Below are 23,127 nucleotides of genomic sequence, written 5' to 3'. Positions count from 1 at the left end.
GTGGTGTTGCAAGTTTACTTATAACAGAAGGTGAATCTAAAGCAGAATTAGATGGCAGTTCCTTACCTCCCCTCGTCTTTGAGGGAAATATCTTAGTCTTAGCATCCTTCAGATTCTTCATAGTGATAATATGATAATAATCCCAAGTGACTCAACAAATATAGCTATGCTCCCCGGCAACGGCGTCAGAAAAAAGGTCTTGATAACCCACAAGTATAGGGGATCACAACCATTTTTGAGGGTAGAGTATTCAACCCAAACTTATAGATGCGACACAAGGGGAGCCAAAGAATATTTCAAGGTATTAGCAGCTGAGTTGTCAATTCAACCACACCTAGAGATTAATTATCTACAACAAAGTGATCAGTAGCAAAGTAGTATGATAGTTTTGATAATAGTGACAGCAACAATAGTAACGGTAACAGTGATAGCAGTAATTTTGTAGCAAGTGTAACAGTGATGATAGCAGTAGTAACTTAGCAAGAACAATATAAGATAAATTCGTAGGCATTGGATCGATGACTTGTTGGATGATATTCATCGTGAGACAGTTATTGTTGGGGAATGTTGCAGAAAACAAAAAATTTCCTATGGTTTCACCAAGACCCATCTATGAGTTCATCTAGCAACGAGTGATCGGATTGCATCTACATACCTTTGTAGATCACGCGCGGAAGCGTTCAAAGAACGGGGATGAGGAAGTCGTACTCGACGTGATCCAAATCACCGGAGATCCTAGCGCCGAACGGACGGCACCTCCGCATTCAACACACGTACGGTCAGCGTGACGTCTCCTCCTTCTTGATACAGCAAGGGGGAAGGAGAGGTTGATGAAGTTCCAGCAGCACGACGGCGTGGTGGTGGATGCAGGAGTCACCGCAGCAGGGCTTCGCCGTTCTACTGCGAGAGGGAGAGGTGTAGCAGGGGAGAGTGAGGCGCCAAGAGTCAAAGGTGCGGCTGCCCTTCCCTCCCCCCCTTTATATAGGCTCCCCAAGGGGGGGCGCCGGCCCTAGGAGATGGGATCTCCTAGGGGGCGCGGCGGCCAAGGGTGGAGTGGCCCCCAAGGCAAGTGGGGCGCCCCCCACCCTAGGGTTTCAACCCTAGGCGCAGGGGGTGGGCCAAGGGGGGCGCACCAGCCCACTATGGGCTGGTTCTCCTCCCCACTTCAGCCCATGGGGCCCTCCGGGATGGGTGGCCCCACCCGGTGGACCCCGGGACCCATCCGGTGGTCCCGGTACAATACCGGTGACCCCCAAAACTCTCCCGATGGCCGAAACTGAACTTCCTATATATAATTCTTCACCTCCGGACCATTCTGGAACTCCTCGTGACGTCCGGGATCTCATCCGGGACTCTGAACAACTTTCGGGTTACTGCATATTCATATCTCTATAACCCTAGCGTCACCGAACCTTAAGTGTGTAGACCCTACGGGTTCGGGAGACATGTAGACATGATCGAGATGGCTCTCCGATCAATAACCAACAGCGGGATCTGGATACTCATGTTGTCTCCCACATGCTCCTCGATGATCTCATCGGATGAACCACGATGTCGAGGATTCAAGCAACCTCGTATACAATCCCCTTTGTCAATCGGTACGTTACTTGCCTGAGATTCGATCGTCGGTATCCCAATACCTCGTTCAATCTCGTTACCAGCAAGTCACTTTACTCGTACTGTAATGCATGATCCCGTGACCAGACACTTGGTCACTTTGAGCTCATTATGATGATGCATTACCGAGTGGCCCAGAGATACCTCTCCGTCATACGGAGTGACAAATCACAGTCTTGATCCGTGTCAACCCAACAGACACTTTCGGAGATACCCGTAGTATACCTTTATAGTCACCCAGTTACGTTGTGACGTTTGGTACACCCAAAGCACTCCTACGGTATCCGGGAGTTACACGATCTCATGGTCTAAGGAAAAGATACTTGACATTGGAAAAACTCTAGCAAATGAACTATACGATCTTGTGCTATGTTTAGGATTGGGTCTTGTCCATCACTTCATTCTCCTAATGATGTGATCTCGTTATCAATGACATCCAATGTCCATAGTCAGGAAACCATGACTATCTGTTAATCAATGAGCCAGTCAACTAGAGGCTTACTAGGGACATGTTGGTGTCTATGTATTCACACATGTATTACGATTTCCGGATAACACAACTATAGCATGAATAAAAGACAATTATCATGAACAAGTAAATATAATAATAATCCTTTTATTATAGCCTCTAGGGCATATTTCCAACAGTCTCCCACTTGCACTAGAGTCAATAATCTAGTTACATTGTGATGAATCGAACACCCATGGAATTCTGGTGTTGATCATGTTTTGCTCTAGGGAGAGGTTTAGTCAACGGATCTGCTACATTCAGGTCCGTATGTACTTTACAAATATCTATGTCTCCATCTTGAACATTTTCACGAATGGAGTTGAAGCGACGCTTGATGTGCCTGGTCTTCTTGTGAAACCTAGTCTCCTTGGCAAGTGCAATAGCTCCAGTGTTGTCACAGAAGAGTTTGATCGGCCCCGACGCATTGGGTATGACTCCTAGGTCGGTGATGAACTCCTTCACCCAAATTGCTTCATGCTCTACCTCCGAGGCTGCCATGTACTCCGCTTCACATGTAGATCCCGCCACGACGCTCTGCTTGCAACTGCACCAGCTTACTGCCCCACCATTCAAAATATAGACGTATCCGGTTTGTGACTTAGAGTCATCCAGATCTGTGTCGAAGCTAGCGTCGACGTAACCCTTTACGACGAGCTCTTCGTCACCTCCATAAACAAGAAACATTTCCTTAGTCCTTTTCAAGTACTTCAGGATATTCTTGACCGCTGTCCAGTGTTCCTTGCTGGGATTACTTTGGTACCTACCTACCAAACTTACGACAAGGTTTACATCAGGTCTGGTACACAGCATGGCATACATAATAGAACCTATGGCTGAGGCATAGGGGATGACACTCATCTCTTCTATATCTTCTGTCGTGGTCGGACATTGAGCTGAGTTCAATTTCATACCTTGCAACACAGACAAGAACCCCTTCTTAGACTGATCCATATTGAACTTCTTCAATATCTTATCAAGGTATGTGTTTTGTGAAAGACCTATGAGGCGTCTTGATCTATCTCTATAGATCTTGATGCCTAATATATAAGCAGCTTCTCCAAGGTCCTTCATTGAAAAACTCTTATTCAAGTAGGCCTTAATGTTGTCCAAAAGCTCTATATCATTTCCCATCAAAAGTATGTCATCTACATATAATATGAGAAATGCTACAGAGCTCCCACTCACTTTCTTGTAAACGCAGGCTTCTCCATAAGTCTGCATAAACCCAAACGCTTTGATCATCTCATCAAAGCGAATATTCCAACTCCGAGATGCTTGCACCAGCCCATAAATGGATCGCTGGAGCTTGCATACCTTGTTAGCATTTTTAGGGTCGACAAAACCTTCCGGCTGCATCATATACATTTCTTCATTAAGGAAACCATTAAGGAATGCCATTTTAACGTCCATTTGCCATATCTCATAATCATAGTATGCGACAATTGCTAACATAATTCGGACGGACTTCAGCTTCTCTACGGGAGAGAAAGTCTCATTGTAGTCAACCCCTTGAACTTGCCGATAACCCTTAGCGACAAGTCAAGCTTTATAGATGGTAACATTACCATCCGCGTCCGTCTTCTTCTTAAAGATCCATTTGTTTTCTATCGCTCGCCGATCATCGGGCAAGTCTGTCAAAGTCCATACTTTGTTTTCATACATGGATCCTATCTCGGATTGCATGGCTTCAAGCCATTTGTTGGAATCTGGGCCCGCCATCACTTCTTCATAGTTTGAAGGTTCACCGTTGTCTAACAACATGATTTCCAAGATAGGGTTGTCGTACCACTCTGGTGTGGAACGTGTCCTTGTGGACCTACGAAGTTCAGTAGCAACTTGATCTGAAGTTTCATGATCATCATCATTAACTTCCTCTCTAGTTGGTGCAGGCACCTTAGGAACATTTTCTTGAGTTGCACCACTTTCCGGTTCAAGAGATAATACTTCATCAAGTTCTACTTTCCTCCCACTTACTTCTTTCGAGAGAAACTCCTTCTCTAGAAAGGATCCATTCTTGGCAACGAAGATCTTGCCTTCGGATCTGAGGTAGAAGGTATACCCAATAGTTTCTTTAGGGTATCCTATGAAGACGCATTTTTCCGACTTGGGTTCGAGCTTTTCAGGTTGAAGTTTCTTGACATAAGCATCGCATCCCCAAACTTTTAGAAACGACAGCTTAGGTTTCTTCCCAAACCATAACTCATACGGTGTCGTCTCAACGGATTTCGACGGAGCCCTATTTAAAGTGAATGCGGCAGTCTCTAAAGCATAGGCCCAAAATGATAGCGGTAAATCGGTAAGAGACATCATAGATCGCACTATATCTAATAGAGTGCGATTACGACGTTCGGACACACCATTATGCTGAGGTGTTCCAGGCGGCGTGAGTTGTGAAACTATTCCACATTTTCTTAAGTGTGTGCCAAATTCGTGACTCAAGTATTCTCCTCCACGATCTGATCACAGGAACTTGATTTTCCTGTCATGTTGATTCTCAACCTCACTCTGAAATTCCTTGAACTTTTCAAAGGTCTCAGACTTGTGTTTCATTAAATAGACATACCCATATCTACTCAAGTCATCGGTGAGGGTGAGAACATAACGATAGCCACCGCAAGCCTCAACACTCATTGGACCGCACACATCAGTATGTATGATTTCCAATAAGTTGGTTGCTCGCTCCATTGTTCCTGAGAATGGAGTCTTGGTCATTTTACCCATGAGGCATGGTTCGCACGTGTCAAATGATTCATAATCAAGAGACCCTAAAAGTCCATCTGCATGGAGCTTCTTCATGCGTTTGACACCTATGTGACCAAGGCGGCAATGCCACAAGTATGTGGGACTATCATTATCAACCTTACATCTTTTGGTATTCACACTATGAATATGTGTAGCATTACGCTCGAGATTCATTAAGAATAAACCATTCACCATCGGAGCATGACCATAAAACATATCTCTAATATAAATAGAACAACCATTATTCTCGGATTTAAATGAGTAGCCATCTCGTATTAAACGAGATCCTGATACAATGTTCATGATCAAACTTGGCACTAAATAACAATTATTGAGGTTCAAAACTAATCCCATAGGTAAATGTAGAGGTAGCATGCCGACGGCGATCACATCGACCTTGGAACTATTCCCGACGCGCATCGTCACCTCGTCCTTCGCCAGTCTCCGCTTATTCCGCAGCTCCTGCTTTGAGTTACAAATGTGAGCAACTGCACCGGTATCAAATACCCAGGAGCTACTACGAGTACTGGTAAGGTACACATCAATTACATGTATATCACATATACCTTTCGTTTTGTCGGCCTTCTTGTCCGCTAAGTATTTGGGGCAGTTCCGCTTCCAGTGACCACTTTCCTTGCAATAAAAGCACTCAGTCTCGGGCTTGGGTCCATTCTTTGGCTTCTTCCCGGCAGCTTGCTTGCCGGGCGCGGCAACTCCCTTGTCGTCCTTCTTGAAGTTCTTCTTACCCTTGCCTTTCTTGAACTTAGTGGTTTTATTCACCATCAACACTTGATGTTCCTTTTTGACTTCTACCTCTGCTGATTTCAGCATTGCAAATACTTCAGGAATGGTTTTTTCCATCCCCTGCATATTGAAGTTCATCACAAAGCTCTTGTAGCTCGGTGGAAACGACTGAAGGATTCTGTCAATGACCGCGTCATCCGGGAGATTAACTCCCAACTGAGTCAAGCGGTTATGTAACCCTGACATAGTGAGTATGTGCTCACTGACAGAACTATTTTCCTCCATCTTACAGCTGAAGAACTTGTTGGAGACTTCATATCTCTCGACCCGGGCATGAGCTTCAAAAACCATTTTCAGCTCTTCGAACATCTCATATGCTCCGTGTCTCTCAAAACGCTTTTGGAGCCCCGGTTCTAAGCTGTAAAGCATGCCGCACTGAACGAGGGAGTAATCATCAGCACGTGTCTGCCAAGCATTCATAACGTCTTGTTCCGCAGGGAGAACAGGTGCGTCACCTAGCGGTGCTTCTAGGGCATAATCTTTCTTTGCAGCTATGAGGATGATCCTCAGGTTCCGGACCCAGTCCGTATAATTGCTGCCATCGTCTTTCAGCTTGGTTTTCTCTAGGAACGCGTTAAAGTTGAGGACAACGTTGGCCATTTGATCTACAAGACATATTGTAAATATTTCAGACTAAGTTCATAATAATTAAGTTCATCTATTTAATGAACTCCCACTCAGATAGACATCCCTCCATTCATCTAAGTATAACATGATCCGAGTTAACTAGGCCGTGTCCGATCATCACGAGAGACGGACTAGTCAACATCGGTGAACATCTTCATGTTGATCGTATCTTCTATACGACTCATGCTCGACCTTTCGGTCTTCTGTGTTCCGAGGCCATGTCTGTACATGCTAGGCTCGTCAAGTCAACCTAAGTGTTTGCATGTGTAAATCTGTCTTACACCCATTGTATGTGAACGTTGGAATCTATCACACCCGATCATCACGTGGTGCTTCGAAACAACGAACTGTCGCAACGGTGCACAGTTAGGGGGAACATTTTCTTGAAATTATTATGAGGGATCATCTTATTTACTACCGTCGTTCTAAGTAAACAAGATGCTAAAACATGATAAACATCACATGCAATCAAATAATAATAGTGACATGATATGGCCAATATCACATAGCTCCTTTGATCTCCATCTTGGGGCTCCATGATCATCTTGTCACCGGCATGACACCATGATCTCCACCATCATGATCTCCATCATCGAGTCTCCATGAAGTTGCTCGCCAACTATTACTTCTACTACTATGGCTAACACGTTTAGCAATAAAGTAAAGTAATTTACATGGCGTTTCTCAATGACACGCAGGTCATACAAAAAATAAAGACAACTCCTATGGCTCCTGCCGGTTGTCATACTCATCGACATGCAAGTCATGATTCCTATTACAATAGCATGAACATCTCATACATCACATATATATCATTCATCATTCATCACAACTTTGGCCATATCACATCACAAAACACTTGCTGCAAAAACAAGTTAGACGTCCTCTAATTGTTGTTGCAAGTTTTACGTGGCTGAAATAGGGTTCTAGCAAGCACGTTTTCTTACCTACGTGAAAGCCACAACGTGATTTGTCAACTTCTATTTACCCTTCATAAGGATCCTTTTCATCAAATCCGCTCCAACTAAAGTGGGAGAGACAGACACCCGCCAGCCACCTTATGCATCTAGTGCATGTCAGTCGGTGGAACCGGTCTCACGTAAGCGTACGTGTAAGGTTGGTCCGGGCCGCTTCATCCCACAATACTGCTGAAGCAAAATAAGACTAGTAGCGGCAAGAAAGTTGACAACATCTACGCCCACAACAAATTGTGTTCTACTCGTGCAAAGAGAACTACGCATAAACCTGGCTCATGATGCCACTGTTGGGGAACGTTGCAGAAAACAAAAATTTTCCTACGGTTTCACCAAGATCCATCTATGAGTTCATCTAGCAACAAGTGATCGGATTGCATCTACATACCTTTGTAGATCACGCGCGGAAGCGTTCAAAGAACGGGGATGAGGAAGTCGTACTCGACGTGATCCAAATCACCGGAGATCCTAGCGCTGAACGGACGGCACCTCCGCGTTCAACACACGTACGGTCAGCGTGACGTCTCCTCCTTCTTGATCTAGCAAGGGGGAAGGAGAGGTTGATGAAGATCCAGCAGCACGACGGCGTGGTGGTGGATGCAGGAGTCACCGCAGCAGGGCTTCGTCGTTCTACTGCGAGAGGGAGAGGTGTAGCAGGGGAGAGGGAGGCGCCAAGAGTCAATGGTGCGGCTGCCCCTCCCTCCCTCCCTTTGTATAGGCTCCCCAAGGGGGGACGCCAGCCCTAGGAGATGGGATCTCCTAGGGGGCGCGACGGCCAAGGGTGGAGTGGCCCCCAAGGCAAGTGGGGCGCCCCCCCCACCCTAGGGTTTCAACCCTAGGCGCAGGGGGTGGGCCAAGGGGGGCGCACCAGCCCACTATGGGCTGGTTCCCCTCCCCACTTCAGCCCATGGGGCCCTCCGGGATGGGTGGCCCCACCCGGTGGACCCCGGGACCCATCCGGTGGTCCCGGTACAATACCGGTAACCCCCGAAACTCTCCCGATGGCCGAAACTGAACTTCCTATATATAATTCTTCACCTCCGGACCATTCCGGAACTCCTCGTGACATCCGGGATCTCATCCAGGACTCCGAACAACTTTCGGGTTACTGCATATTCATATCTCTATAACCCTAGCGTCACCGAACCTTAAGTGTGTAGACCCTACGGGTTCGGGAGACATGTAGACATGACCGAGATGGCTCTCCGGTCAATAACCAACAGCGGGATCTGGATACCCATGTTGGCTCCCACATGCTCCTCGATGATCTCATCGGATGAACCACGATGTCGAGGATTCAAGCAACCCCGTATACAATTCCCTTTGTCAATCGGTACGTTACTTGCCTGAGATTCGATCGTCGGTATCCCAATACCTCGTTCAATATCGTTACCGGCAAGTCACTTTACTCGTACCGTAATGCATGATCCCGTGACCAGACACTTGGTCACTTTGAGCTCATTATGATGATGCATTACCGAGTGGGCCCAGAGATACCTCTTCGTCATACAGAGTGACAAATCCCAGTCTTGATCCGTGTCAACCCAATAGACACTTTTGGAGATACCCGTAGTATACCTTTATAGTCACCCAGTTACGTTGTGACGTTTGGTACACCCAAAGCACTCCTACGGTATCTGGGAGTTACACGATCTCATGGTCTAAGGAAAAGATACTTGACATTGGAAAACTCTAGCAAACGAACTATACGATCTTGTGCTATGTTTAGGATTGGGTCTTGTCCATCACATCATTCTCCTAATGATGTGATCTCGTTATCAATGACATCCAATGTCCATAGTCAGGAAACCATGACTATCTGTTGATCAACGAGCCAGTCAACTAGAGGCTTACTAGGGACATGTTGGTGTCTATGTATTCACACATGTATTACGATTTCCGGATAACACAATTATAGCATGAATAAAAGACAATTATCATGAACAAGGAAATATAATAATAATCCTTTTATTATTGCCTCTAGGGCATATTTCCAACAGTTATAACCTAGGGCGATACGACACTAGCTCCAGTTCATCAATATAATGTAGGCATGTATTCCGTAAATAGTCATACGTGCTTATGGAAAGAACTTGCATGAAATCTTTTGTCCTACTCTCCCATGGCAGCGGGGTCCATATTGGAAACTAAGGGATATTAAGGCCTCCTTTTAATAGAGAACCGGAACAGAGCATTAACACATAATGAATACATGAACTCCTCAAACATCACCGGGAGTGGTCCCGGCTATTGTCACTCCGAGGTTGCCGGATCATAACACATAGTAGGTGACTATAACTTGCAAGATCGGATCTAGAATATGGATATAATGGTGATAACATAAATGGTTCAGATATGAAATCATGGCACCCAGGCCCAAAGTGACAAGCATTAAGCATGGCAAAGTCATAACAACATCAATCTAAGAACATAGTGGATACTAGGGATCAAGCCCTAACAAAACTAACTCGATTACATGATGAATCTCATCCAACTCCTCACCGACCAGCAAGCCTACGAAGGAATTACTCACTCCCGGTGGGGAGCATCATGGAATTGGCGATGAAGAAGGGTTGGTGATGACGAAGAATGAAGATCCCCCTCTCCGGAGCTCCAAACGGACTCCAGATCTGGTCTCCCGGTGAAGAACGGGAGGTGACGGCGGCTCCGTCTCGTGGATCGCGATAATTCTTTCTCCCTGATTTTTTTCTGGAAAAATAGGTGTTTATGGAGTTGGAATCAGGGTCTGCGGGGCCACCAGGTGGGGACTGAAGGAAATATGCCCTAGAGGTAATAATAAAGTTATTATTTATTTCCTTATATCATGATAAATGTTTATTATTCATGCTAGAATTGTATTAACCGGAAATATAATGCATGTGTGAATACATAGACAAACAGAGTGTCACTAGTATGCCTCTACTTGACTAGCTCGTTAATCGAAGATGGTTATGTTTCCTAACCATAAACAAAAGAGTTATTATTTGATTAACGGGATCACATCATTAGGAGAATGATGTGATTGACATGACCCATTCCATTAGCTTAGCACCCGATCGTTTAGTATGTTGCTATTGCTTTCTTCATGACTTATACATGTTCCTATGACTATGAGATTATGCAACTCCCGTTTGCCGGAGGAACACTTTGTGTGCTACCAAACGTCACAACGTAACTGGGTGATTATAAAGGAGCTCTACAGGTGTCTCCAAAGGTACATGTTGGGTTAGCGTATTTCGAGATTAGGATTTGTCACTCCGATTGTCGGAGAGGTATCTCTGGGCCCTCTCGGTAATGCACATCACATAAGCCTTGCAAGCATTGCAACTAATGAGTTAGTTGTGAGATGATGTATTACATAACGAGTAAAGAGACTTGCCGGTAACGAGATTGAACTAGGTATTAAGATACCGACGATCGAATCTCGGGCAAGTAACATACCGATGACAAAGGGAACAACGTGTGTTGTTATGCGGTCTGACCGATAAAGATCTTCGTAGAATATGTGGGAGCCAATATGAGCATCCAGGTTCCGCTATTGGTTATTGACTGGAGACGTGTCTCGGTCATGTCTACATTGTTCTCGAACCCGTAGGGTCCGCACGCTTAAGGTTTCAATGACAGTTATATTATGAGTTTATGAGTTTTGATGTACCGAAGGAGTTCAGAGTCCCGGATGAGATTGGGGACATGACGAGGAGTCTCGAAATGGTCGAGACGTAAAGATCGATATATTGGACGACTATATTCGGACATCGGAAAGGTTCCGAGTGATTCGGGTATTTTTCGGAGTACCGGAGAGTTACGGGAATACGTATTGGGCCTTATTGGGCCATACGGGAAAGAAGAAAAAGGGCCTCGAGGGTGGCCGCACCCCTCCCCTTGGTCCGGCCTCCTCCTCCCTTGCTCCTTTATATACGGGGGCAGGGGGGCACCTCTAGACACAAGTTGATCGACATGATCATATTCTTAGCCGTGTGCGGTGCCCCCTTCCACCATAATCCTCGATAATATTGTAGCGGTGCTTAGGCGAAGCCCTGCGACGGTAGTACATCAAGATCGTCACCACGCCGTCGTGCTGACGGAACTCTTCCCCGACACTTTGCTGGATCGGAGTCCGGGGATCGTCATCGAGCTGAACGTGTGCTAGAACTCGGAGGTGCCGTAGTTTCGGTGCTTGATCGGTCGGGCCGTGAAGACGTACGACTACATCAACCGCGTTGTGCTAACGCTTCCGCTGTTGGTCTACAAGGATACGTAGATCACACTCTCCCCTCTCGTTGCTATGCATCACCATGCTCTTGCGTGCGCGTAGGAAATTTTTTGAAATTACTACGTTCCCCAACAGGGACAACCCACCTAGGCGAGCCTGGTGAGGGGGGCGCGCCCTGGTGGGTTGTGCCCATCCAGGTGCCCCCCTTCGGCAGGTCTTGGCTCCAGAAATTCTCTTTTATTATATAAAAATTCCTCGTAAAGTTTTGTTCCATTTCGAGAACTTTTATTTCTGCACAAAACAACACCATGGTAGTTCTATTGAAAACAATGTCAGTCCGGGGTTAGTTTCATTCAAATCATGCAAATTAAAGTCTAAAATAAGAGGAAAAGCGTTAGAAAAAGTAGATATGTTGGAGACATATCACCTGTCAATATATCGCGGTATCCAGATCGATTGCCACATCGGGCACCAGGCCTCAACGTCCCGATGCCAAATGGCGGATAGCCTTGCCTCTCGTCGGGAAGGATTTGCTATGAAGGTAGAGCGGGTGTCACCCCCTCCAAAGACGTGCACCCGCCTCAAGTATTATCTCGACGACACTGGGTGCGTAACACATTATCCTCCTTGTCAGGGGCTCGCAACACCTCACTGAGGTGGAGCAGCCCCGGGCACGGTGCTCAGCGGTGTTCTCCAAGGCTTAGGTGCCGCCACCGCACATCCTCACAGACCTTTGCTCACGGAGGCGTGACCCCCAACCGGTCCATGACCACCAAGAAGACCGACACTCACCCGGTCCAAGACAACCGAGGAGACCGGCGTAGTTGGGATGTAAGGTCAAAGGTTGTCAGAATCGTGATTCTATTGTACGATTCTGTGACTTTACGATTCAAACTAAACACTCTGATTCTATTATATTGGTTAGTAGAATCTACATTTTTACGATTCTGATAGTTAAGATTCTATGATTTGTGATCCTACCATCGGAGCTATAATCCGATTCAGAATCAAGATTCTGACAACTGTGAGGGCACGGCCACCCGCATGACCACCCACCAGCACCCGGATGACGGCCCCCGTCGCGAGGGCACCACCATGCCCATCAACCGAAGCCGCTGCCGCAAGCCTGAAAGGCCAAACCTTGCCCGCCTCCCACCAAGAGACGGGTTACCGATGCGCAGCCGGGCAGCCCTGCTGCCGGACCAGCGCTCCACCACATCCCGCACTCCAACCTCCCGCCAGCGACCAACCAAATCAAATCACACTTGAGCACCGCAAAACCAGATCCGTGCGCAATGGCGAAGGTCCGCACACGAGGCGGCCTGGCGACGGTCGGCCCGGTCCATGGATTGACACCCTGTTAGATCCATTGGAACAACGACATCCTCTAGAGCCCGTGGCTAGGCAGGTACCAACGCCCGACGCCCGCCACTACGGGAGGAGCGGCGCCACCAAGACCCGACCAGAACGGCCGTCGGCCATGACGAAGGAGCTTCGAGATGCAGCTGCTGATGATGAGATCACGATTGGGGAGGAACCATCGGGAGGGGCGAGAGTAGGGAAGGGAGAGAAGGAGCGGGGGAGGCCCCGCCTCCGCCGCGAGCCAGCCGGTGGCTGCCAATGAAGGCGATGAGGTGGGCGCTCGAAGAAGGTGGTGGTCGAAGGGAAACCATAAGGCATGTACAATGGTTCTATCTTAAGAGTGCCACGTATGATAAATGATGAGGTGGAGGAGAGAGAAATCGTAAGATAAGACTTGTCTTCTCTTATTTAAGAGAAGACAAGAGATGACCTCTTAGCACAATTTGTTTCACCATGTTTTTAGGAACAACGAATTATTGAAGATAAGGCTAAGAAATGACCCATTGTAGACATGTTTTTTTGTCATCTCTAATTTACATGCAAGACTTAAGATAAGACTATCATATCAACCATTGTACATACCCTAATCGCCCCCTCCCAACAAGTCGGTAGGGGGGTGGGGGAGTCAGTGATCCTGCTCTACACTCGCATTCCCCTTCCCAAACGCGTTGCAATTGTTGGTAGAGTATAAGAGCATCTCCAACAAAATAAATATCAAGCGCTAAAATAATTTTACAGTGCCACTATAGCATTTATAGCGCGCCGCCAACATTGATTTTCCACATGCCCAAAAACACACACCCAAAAATACACGCAGTGCAAATTATGAAGCACACGCGGTTCAGGCGTTCAACATTTGCAACGGTGATAGCGCTTTTAAGCGTGCGCCTTAAATTCTTTTGCGTGCAAACTATTTTGCAGCATCTGCCGGAGTGTCTCCGGCGCACAAAAAGATCTGTTCTAGCGCGCGGAGCAGGTTTTAGATGCCTGTTGGAGATGTTCTTAACCATGAAACCACTGCTACTCACTACAAAACAATTAAATACCACCATGTTCACGCCTTATTATGATAGTAGTTTAGCCGTGGTTTTTTCTCTTTGGGCTGAGAATCCCATGTTCCTCTGCTTTGGTTATCATGTTCACGCCTTGTGTCATGCATTCTACCCCCTTATACTCACTCTTTACTTCTTCTATCAATGGAATGATACGTAAGCTTTACGTATTCATGAAAAAATTAAAAAGATTTACAGCATCTGTTGGAGCGTCTCCGGCGCACGAAAAAAAATGATTTTTAGCACGCGGAGCAGGTATGGGGCGCCTATTGGAGATGCTCTAGACCATGAAACCACTGCTACTCACTACAAAACAATTAAATTCCACCTGAGTTTTTTTTTTTGAAAGCCCACCTGAGGCTAATTAGATACTGAATGGAACGAAATTTCAGGAGAAAGAGGGGGAACCGGTCCAGCAAAATAGCAAAAGGCAACGGACTGGTCGGAAAAAGAAAACAGAAAACAAAAGGAAGGAAAGAGGTGGGAGAAGGAGGAGGGAAGGAAGCAAATCAAATATACTAAACCGATCGAGAGGGCAACACGTAACCTCCGATCCGATACTTAACACGGGAGACCATCCTTCCATCGACCCGCCTCCTTTTGCCACGGCCCGCGCGCACCGGTCACACATGGCTGAGACCCCCCGTGCCCCGCCGCCACTGAGGCCTCCGCCGCCCGTTCCGCTGCCGGACACGCCGCCTCGCCCGGATTCGTCGCCTTCCACGCCCGGCGAGGATTACCACACGCCGACGCCCTCGCTGGACGAGGCGCGCGAAGAAACGCCACCGTGGTCGCAAGAAACCAACGGCAACGAGAGAGCGGCCAGCAAAAGCCCGGCCCTCTCGCCCGTGCGCCTCCCCTCGCCGCACCGCCTGCTGCCGCCCAACTCCCCCACCGGCAACGGCGATGACGGTGCCGCCGCCGGGCATGCGCCGGTGCCGGGCCGCCGCCCGCAGCTCCGCCTCGCGCCCGGCCTCGTCCGGACGCCGTCGGAAGGGTCCGTCGCCAAGTCTCCCTCGCCGTCGCCCTCTTCGTCGCTGACGTCGCCATCGCCTCTAACCCTGGCTCCCACAATCACAACCAACAGCAAGAGCGCCCAGAGCACGCCGAAGCGCACGGAGGCATGGAAGCCGCCGGCCACGGGGATCGCGGTGCAGTTCGACCCTGTCGAGGAAGCCGTCACGTCGCCGCTGCAACTGGGCAAGGCCCGAATCGACCGCCATCGCGCCACTACGATGGCGGCAGCAGAGAACGGAGGCGCGCCCAACACGGTGCCTCGCGACGTGGCGGCGGTGGCCGCTGTCGGGGAGAGGAGGCCACTGTCGGTGGCGCTGCGGCTGGCCACGGCAGTGCTCAGCCTGGCGTCCTTCGCGGTGATGGCCAGCGCCCGGACGTCCGGCTGGGACGGCGATCACTTCGATCGCTACGATCAGTACAGGTCAGTCATTTCACCTGCTTACAGTACATGATTCTTTCCCCCCTCCCTGCACTTAGTTCGGATATGTCCGGCCGGGTTTTGACGGTTAGAATGAGTTTTTTTATCTTCCTTTTAATTAACGAAGCAGTTACCTTGGAGTAACTATCTGGCCCCTTCAATTTCTGGTTAATTAGTTCGATACATCAACACGATAAAACAGTCTGCATTCCTTGATTCGAATTCAGAATTCACCTTGGATTTTATTTGTTGATGAAAAAAAAAACAGAACGTGCCAATTACTCTTGGCATCCCTGGTATAGGTTCAGAACAACACCCAAATAAGCGAAGCTGGGCAATTGCTCAGCAACCGCTCCAGCACCACCGCAGTCCCTGAACCTGAATTCATTATCCTGGCTTTTGCAAGCAGAGTTCTTGGCTTCTTTCATCTTCTTGGGGGGGAAATAACCTCTGTTCTTCCCAATGGCATGTCATGTCAGGTACGCCCTGGCGATGAACGTGATCGTCTGCGCCTACTCAATCGCGCAATCGCTTGGTGAGATCCGCCGTCTGGTCGCGGCGAGGTTTATTTACAGGAGCATGTCAAGCTACTACGTCAGCCTGTTCCTTGATCAGGCAAGCGAAACGTTCACGCCCAACAATCGAGCTGCTCTTCCATTTCTTGCCTCATCATCGTCTTCCTGGCTCTGCTGCAGGTCCTGGCGTATCTCCTCATGTCGGCGTCCTCGGCTGCCGCGTCGCGCAACGATCTGTGGGTGTCGAGGTTCAGCCAGGACGCCTTCAACAGGAAGATCACCAGCTCCGTGTGGCTGTCCTTCCTTGCCTTCATAGCGCTCGCCGCAAGCTCGCTCATCTCCACGGCTAATCTCTTCAGCATGGTCTAATTATGATAGATACGGTTCATCCCTTTCCCTCTGGGGATGAGTAACTGCCGACGTTCTTCATGTAAATTTTGCATTTTATATTGCGAGAAATCATACGATCGACTTATACCGTACGTTGTTCTCGGTCCTGACCTCTGACTCGTCAGAAATCCCTTGTAAAGAGGTTCATATAGTGCTCTAATTAAGCTTTTCACTGTCAAGTAGATTAGTCATTGTGCTACTCCACTTGTACTACCCGAGTACTCCCTCTGTAAACTAATATAAGAGCTTTTAGTGATCTAAACGATCTTATATTAGTTTACAGAGGGAGTACTTGTCAGTAGTCACCGTGCACTCAATGGTGACAGAGGCTTACAACTTGAATGTACACATTTTTCTTTTTCATTCAAAACCGCCATCTTACATGTAAAATCTCAGTGCCATACAAATACATGGACATGATCTTTTTTCAGTTGTCAAGTTGAACATGGTTCACTCTGCTGAGCCAAATGGAGTGCAGGATCATGTGGAAGAGATCATACCTGAGGGGCCTGGCGTGCCACAAGAAGTGCCTTTGGAGCCGCTTGACGCAGTCGTGCATGGCCACGTACTTCCGGAGCGAGATCCCCTGCAGTATCCTCTTGAGGTCCGGTATGTCCTTCTCCGCCACCACCACTGAGAAGGCGCTCCAGTCGAACACGTCGCTGAAGGGGAGGACGAAGTTGTCGGCGATGATCACCGGCACGCACTCGTAGTACAGGGCCTCCACGATCCTGGGGCTGTTCACCTCGTACCCCATGGGGCAAAGGCAGAACCTGCTATTCTTCATGTGCTCGATGTAGTTCATCGTCCTGGACACCCTGCCGGGGAGGAGAGCGTACACCCTCATGTCCTCGTCCTGCCCCTTGCCCCAGTGCTGGAGGAGGACCGGCCTGACCCTGCCGTGCACGTTGCCGGCGAAGAAGGCGAGGATGTGCCGCCGGGAGATGGGGTGCCCACCGAGGTACCGGAGCGGCCGCTTGGGCGTCCTGATGGTCGTCTCCGGGAGAGACACGTCCTTCCCGGGCGTGAAGATCCCCTCCGAGCTGTCAGCGTTGCACAGCGCCTTGATGCTGTTCCTGGACAGGTCGCGGTGCGCCGTGGTCGTGTATGGTCCCTGCCAAGCAAATTCAGAATTACTCCAGTAAAATCGTACTGCGATACGAAAATGTTAGAATCATGTGATTACCCAATCGTGGCAGGCGACGAGGAAATGGTCGGCGCCTCTGGTGCGGTTCCAGAAGGGGTACTTGGCGGCGAGGCCCTTGACGAAATCTCTGAGGTAGACGGCCAGGGGGCGCAGGTTATGCGAGTCCGGCACGTAGAGCGAGAGCCTGAGATTCTGCGAGCTGTAGGGCAGGTAGAAGAGGTGCGCCTTGGTGGCGTCGGCGACGACGAACGGCCTGCTCTCCTCGAGGAGCTTCATGAACCAGCCCTCGGACGCGTAGATGCCGCTGAGGGGAGGGGTGTGGAAGATGGGCCGCCGACCGTCCTGGTAAATGTAAACTTTGAGTATCCGTTCCATCAGTTGGTAGCTCCTGGATGATGATCACATTTCGCTACAATTAAATTGATGATGCGTTTAGTCACTCACTGAATTATACTCCCTCTGTAAACTAATATAAGAGCGTTTAGATAGTGATCTAAACGCTCTTATATTAGTTTACAGAGGGAGTACATACTAAGGAAACGTAGAGATTATTAATGCTGAGCATGTATCTGCTACTACGTACCTCTTGAACTGGGAGACGTTCTTGAAGAGAGGCGCGTACAGGTCGTCGGGGTCGTCGGGGACGACCGGCTCGGCGGCCATTATCTCCTTCTTGGCGTACCTCAGCGCCTCCTCTGGCGCCATCCTCCAATACGACGGCTGATCACCACGACACAGAACGAAAATAGACAACACCGTTACTTTGAATCTCCAACCTGCATGCGGGCACGTACATACCTCTCGTTTTCGGGGCCTCGCCGCGGACGTAGCTGGTTCTGCAGGCGGCGGGGACGGCGGTGGAGGTGACGCCGTAGCTAATGTTGGATGTGGTGGCGGCGGCGTGGAGCTCGCGGCGGACAATAATTCTGCCGTGTGCTTGGTGGTGGACACGCTGGGGGACAATGGCAGCGAGAAGGTGAGGAACGCGGTGGCCGCGGCGGCGGCGAGGAGGGAGGCGAGGGCCGCGGCGCGACAGCAGGAGGCGGATATCATCGCGCCGCCATGGCGGGGACGCCGACCTCGCGATGAGGCCGGCGATTGTGCCGCGGTGGCGGCGAGGTGCGATGGCGGCATTAGGGGAATGTAACGGAGGGCATGGAGGGAAGTCAGGGATGGGCCCCTGCAGGAAATGGGAGGCAGAGAAACAAATTTATAGGGGCGAGACACCTCGAATTTAGCCGCAAAATCTGCATGCCAATTACAAACGCGCGCGCGCATGGAGTTAATTACCGTAAACCTTTTATTTTTATAGATCCTATCCTTGAAGGGAGTACTCTAGCAAAATTTACATGTGCTCCCCGAGGGGGGAGAGGGGCGGCAAAAGAACCAAAACCCAAAAGAACCAAATCCAGCTGGACTCCCAGAAACGCCGTTTCCGATGTGCACGGTGGTAGCAGCGGCAAATAGGTCTCTATCTGTCCTTCTGATCGCATGGAAGTTCATAACCAAACCATGGCCTGCTGGCGCTGACGAGGACAGCCATTGGCAGCGTAACCTTGCACTTCCCACCTGTCAACTGTGGCCCTCCTGTGCCCAAAGGAATCGCCTGCAAACTTTGTCCACGTCCCTGTAGAACCCCGCCGGCGCCTGAATTGCTGCGAGAGCGAAATTGGGCATCGTGCAGAGGACAGAACGCACCACTGCTCTACGCCCTGCGTGGTTCATCAGTCTGCCCTTCCAGCCAGCAAGCTTCGCTCTGATGCGATCAAACACGAACTGGAGGTGGACTTTCTTCAGGCGACCCAAGTAGGTAAGGGGGAAGCCTACTAATTTGCCCGCAGACTCCTTAAAAAAACCTCCTTAAGAACCGCTTGTAAATTGATGTTCTGACAGCGGATGGGTGCAACAGATGATTTGTCTGAGCTCATTTGCAGACCAGACGCCCCACCAAACAATTATGGCGTCATCAGCGTATAAACTGACACTGGATGTTAAAGCAGTTTATCGAGAGAGGAAAAAGAGAATGGTAGCCTGATTATATAAACCATCAAAACACACACACACACACGCCATATCTCACATTAAGATTGTAGGGACAGGCACTAGAAAACACATGGGTCATTATCTCCTTAGGCGCCATCCTCCAAATCCAATACTAGCCTTACCTTCCTTCTGTACTGTACTAAAATCTATCTAGGCGGTACCCAAAGGACTCACACGGAATGCAACCACAGCAACAGCCATGCATGCAGCTAAGCCTTTTTCGACCAAATATTTGCGACTGGCTAGCTAACCATTTCTGCACTACTTGACTTCAGGCATTCCACGTTTCAAAGCTTCCGCGGACGAAGTCATAGCGGGCACCAATCACATTCAGTGTGCCCTTGCTCAATCTATCCTTGACGAACGGATACGTCTTCAAATTTCCAAGCGACACATTGACGGCCTCCTGCATACACACCATTCAGAAATGCCAGATGAGCGCTTATCTAACTAGTACTATGGAACGTTAGTTAACTACTAGTACTACTAAAGATGAAAGGTGCCCCAAGGATAGCTCGTAAGTAGAGGGAAATCAGTGGTGCACAATTGGCCCACTATTCTGCTCAAGAGGAAATGAAGATGTTTTAAGCAATCGTACCTTTTCCAGCACGGTGCATTGGTCATCGAAAGGCAACAACCTGTTTTCTCTCTGCACCTTCTTCTTGGCCTCCATACCGATCTTCACCCAGTCCTCAATGAAGTGGCTAAGTAACGAAACAAACAGTGAGCTCAAATAAAACTTACTGAGAGGACAAACTAATACTGAAGCCATGTTTTAGTTCACTCCTCTTAAGACTTGTTTGGGTAGGATAGGATAGGATAGGGTCCATCCTTGCCCATCCAGTAATTCCTTATTTGGACCCCTTGTGTATATATGACTTTTTTCAGTACATAATAAGTATGCAAACATTTACTTACTACGTGTTAGGCCCTTCATCCTTCAGTGAGAGTAGTTCCCTAATTCCACCACAGCGGCTGTGACCAATCACAACAATGCACTCAACCTGCCAAATGGATGTCCATCAAGTCCTTTTGATGGAGAATATACCAATTTCCATAATTGGTAGTAAGCGCAAGTTTATGTCAGTTTATTGATTGCCCAAACTATCCAGGGTATCCCTTTCGACACTTTAAGTGAGTGCAATATAACTAACGGAGTTCTACAGACCATACCAACTCCAAACGATATACTATGATCTGAAGCAATACTTTTCCATATTAGAATCATTTGACACATGATTAAATTTATAAACTGTCCTGATGATACTTATGGCTGGGTAGAATGGCTATAGCCACACATTGATTCGAGAGTTGCTATGAGAGAACGTACATTTTTTATACCTTAACGAGAGAGATAACATTTTTTTTCCTCTAATGAGAGTTCTCATCTCTGAGCACATCACTTTCACGGTTTCACCTTCCTAGACTGGACCCAACAGAACACAAATGTTAAACAACATTTGCAATTGACAAGATATATGCCCGTGAAAAGAGAGCCTATTTCGCTTAAAGAGGAGCATACATATACCCATGGAGAGAGGCAAAATTCTTTATTTTATTGGATCACATCTAGGGAAAATTAGAGATGCTACATGAAACAAAAACTATCTCCTTTTTAAAATGGAAGGCACAAGGCATGACGAAGTCATTACCAGATTGACTAATTATCTAATTATCAATTTACCAACCAACCTTGCCACACTGGCATAAATAAACTAACCGCAAAATTGTATGAGACAGTTGTATTCCTGAATAAAAGTACACTTTCATGTATCAAGGATATTAAAAACCAGAAGGAAGAAGCAACCTTGAGGATAACCACGGCAAACTCGATGGCTGACCCGACGCTGCAGTGCCTTGTCTGCAATCAATATGCAAGTGCAGCTCAGTATACATCTCAAATAGACAAGCTAGAGTTACTAAATAGTCCACAATAATATAGAATGAAACATTGTACATAATGAATAACCTTTTTTTTTTACCTTTTGATAGGCAGGAACCATTCCGGCAATATTTCGAACAGTGAAGGCCTCTCCTGGATTCAGCCCGAGGGTTATTGTTGGAGACACACGCGAGTCAGCACATGCAAACACCATGTACTGCAAGTAAGAATGAATTAAGAGTGTTGTCAGCAACAAGCACAAATGTATATCAGAAGCACATCAGCTGCCGCAAGTGTAACAATTGCTCGATTGCCCAGAGACGGTAAGTTGTTGCCATCAGGCACCCCTTCATGTAATTTAACCTTCAACCAAAACATAGGTACCGGCAAGTGAATCATGAAGGTCAGCCATACCCTGGGCCCAAACAGCAATCTTGAAAATGAGAAATTGCTACAGTGTTTTCTAGCAACTAAAATAATTGTCCTTCGTAGCCTATGTTTCTTATCATCCTGGTTTATGTAATATGTTTAGCTCCATGTACACTACCGCATTCTGGAAGGCTAGCCTAGGCAGGTAATTGCTGGGATATTAACATATCTCACGAATACATCCTTGGTTAAGGTTCCAAATTTACTGACAAACTTCACAAGTTGCAGAGCTAACGGAATGCTCGATGGAGACAACACTCAGTGGCCACTTTGAACAATAAAGTTTGTTTTTCTATCATTCATGCATGTATCAAGTATCAACCAGATGGCACATACCTTGGGGAACTGATCCTTCTTAAGCGATTCAAAAAGCTTCGGATTCTTGCTGCCAGGTGGCAATTGCCACCACAGAATAACAAAGTCAATTCAGCACAAATCCATATTGAACAAAGACACAATTCTTTGGGCTTCAAGACATACTTGTACACATTCGTTCTGAAACGCTCGAAGCCGGTCTTCAGGCGCACGACAGCGTTCATACCCTGCAAGAATATGACCAGCCAACGCACGACGATCAGAAGTCACCGGCAACCACGGTCGTACGCTTGATGCATCAAGCAGATCCAAGGAGCAAAAGAAGAGAGAGAGTTCGACCTTGTGAGCATGGGTGATCACCGGGGGCCTTTGATGGTAGGGAGGGGTGTGATTGGGCTTCCGCTGGATGAGCGGCTCTGCGGTTGGGTGCATTGGGTTCTCCCTTGGGGGTTTGGAGGGGAAACAGCAGCAGCACCCACCCATCTTGGATCGTCTCCGCGTGGTTTACTAGAGGAGAAAGAGAGGAGGGGACTGAAGAACACCAAGGAATTGATGGAGATCCGCCGCCAGCTCGCCGCCCACCGGGAACGGAAGAGTTCGACAGATTTGCGAACGATGGAATTAAAACCCTTGCTCGTGGGATGACATGGATTCTATCTCTTCGTTTTTAGTACCAGATGCCTATCCGATTCTTGCTTTAATCTGATGGATAATCTCCATCAGATTTGAACGGGTTCGGATAAATTTCAAGACCAAACTTTTTGGGTAGCCCTAACTGCCACACGTGTGGCATATACGACATGCGCCCACACACCATGTGTGGTGTACGCAGGAGGCAGCCCACATGGGTTGTGTGTGGGCGGACATTAGAATTGCCCACACGTGTGGGCGCCGCTATTTCGTGCCACACGTCCAACAAGTACTACTTATCTTCACCCCGTGTGTGTGGCACGAAGCAAAAATGCCCACACGTCCTAGCGCAGCTACATTAAGTACTCCGCGGGATGACGGTTTAGTTGCCATCCTGATTGGCAGATGTAGTTATCCGGTATGGCAACTGTAGTTATAA

The 23,127-nt window shown here is 48.1% G+C and overlaps 3 protein-coding genes across 3 annotated transcripts; 1 reads left to right on the top strand and 2 right to left on the bottom strand.

Moving 5' to 3' along the window:
* The first annotated feature begins 14,448 nt into the window (after window positions 1-14,448).
* LOC123061571 (CASP-like protein 4U1) lies at window positions 14,449-16,421 on the top strand. Its single transcript, XM_044484730.1, has 3 exons — window positions 14,449-15,340; window positions 15,817-15,952; window positions 16,033-16,421. Exons 1-3 carry the CDS (start codon window positions 14,532-14,534, stop codon window positions 16,219-16,221), a joined length of 1,134 nt encoding a protein of 377 aa, XP_044340665.1. The 5' UTR covers window positions 14,449-14,531; the 3' UTR covers window positions 16,222-16,421.
* Window positions 16,422-16,644: 223 nt separating this feature from the next.
* Window positions 16,645-18,560, bottom strand: LOC123061570 (probable glycosyltransferase At5g03795). The gene is made up of 4 exons (XM_044484729.1): window positions 18,188-18,560; window positions 17,973-18,109; window positions 17,429-17,777; window positions 16,645-17,356 (listed from the first exon to the last, which is right to left on the bottom strand). The coding sequence occupies exons 1-4, from the start codon at window positions 18,521-18,523 to the stop codon at window positions 16,670-16,672; spliced, it is 1,509 nt and encodes a 502-aa protein (XP_044340664.1). The 5' UTR covers window positions 18,524-18,560; the 3' UTR covers window positions 16,645-16,669.
* Window positions 18,561-19,398: 838 nt separating this feature from the next.
* Window positions 19,399-22,786, bottom strand: LOC123058399 (carbonic anhydrase, chloroplastic). Its single transcript, XM_044481130.1, has 8 exons — window positions 22,398-22,786; window positions 22,224-22,285; window positions 22,080-22,128; window positions 21,415-21,531; window positions 21,240-21,293; window positions 20,351-20,436; window positions 20,031-20,136; window positions 19,399-19,838 (listed from the first exon to the last, which is right to left on the bottom strand). The coding sequence occupies exons 1-8, from the start codon at window positions 22,539-22,541 to the stop codon at window positions 19,704-19,706; spliced, it is 753 nt and encodes a 250-aa protein (XP_044337065.1). The 5' UTR covers window positions 22,542-22,786; the 3' UTR covers window positions 19,399-19,703.
* Between the last annotated feature and the right edge of the window lie 341 nt (window positions 22,787-23,127).

Source organism: Triticum aestivum, chromosome 3A, assembly GCF_018294505.1.
Source record: "Triticum aestivum cultivar Chinese Spring chromosome 3A, IWGSC CS RefSeq v2.1, whole genome shotgun sequence".
NCBI lineage: Eukaryota > Viridiplantae > Streptophyta > Magnoliopsida > Poales > Poaceae > Triticum > Triticum aestivum.
The sequence above is the reverse complement of the archived record's forward strand: the minus strand, read 5'-3'. Positions and strand labels throughout refer to the sequence as shown.

Coding starts and splice junctions, on each gene's coding strand:
- LOC123061571 (XM_044484730.1), top strand. CDS start 14,532: ATGGCTGAGACCCCCCGTGCCCCGCCGCCACTGAGGCCTCCGCCGCCC. Junction 15,341..15,816: donor GATCGCTACGATCAGTACAG/GTCAGTCATTTC, acceptor ATGTCATGTCAG/GTACGCCCTGGCGATGAACG. Junction 15,953..16,032: donor TCAGCCTGTTCCTTGATCAG/GCAAGCGAAACG, acceptor GCTCTGCTGCAG/GTCCTGGCGTATCTCCTCAT.
- LOC123061570 (XM_044484729.1), bottom strand. CDS start 18,523: ATGCCGCCATCGCACCTCGCCGCCACCGCGGCACAATCGCCGGCCTCA. Junction 18,110..18,187: donor CGAGGCCCCGAAAACGAGAG/GTATGTACGTGC, acceptor CGTGGTGATCAG/CCGTCGTATTGGAGGATGGC. Junction 17,357..17,428: donor TCGTCGCCTGCCACGATTGG/GTAATCACATGA, acceptor TTTGCTTGGCAG/GGACCATACACGACCACGGC.
- LOC123058399 (XM_044481130.1), bottom strand. CDS start 22,541: ATGGGTGGGTGCTGCTGCTGTTTCCCCTCCAAACCCCCAAGGGAGAAC. Junction 21,294..21,414: donor TGGTTCCTGCCTATCAAAAG/GTAAAAAAAAAA, acceptor TATTGATTGCAG/ACAAGGCACTGCAGCGTCGG. Junction 20,437..21,239: donor TTGCCGTGGTTATCCTCAAG/GTTGCTTCTTCC, acceptor TCCATTTGGCAG/GTTGAGTGCATTGTTGTGAT.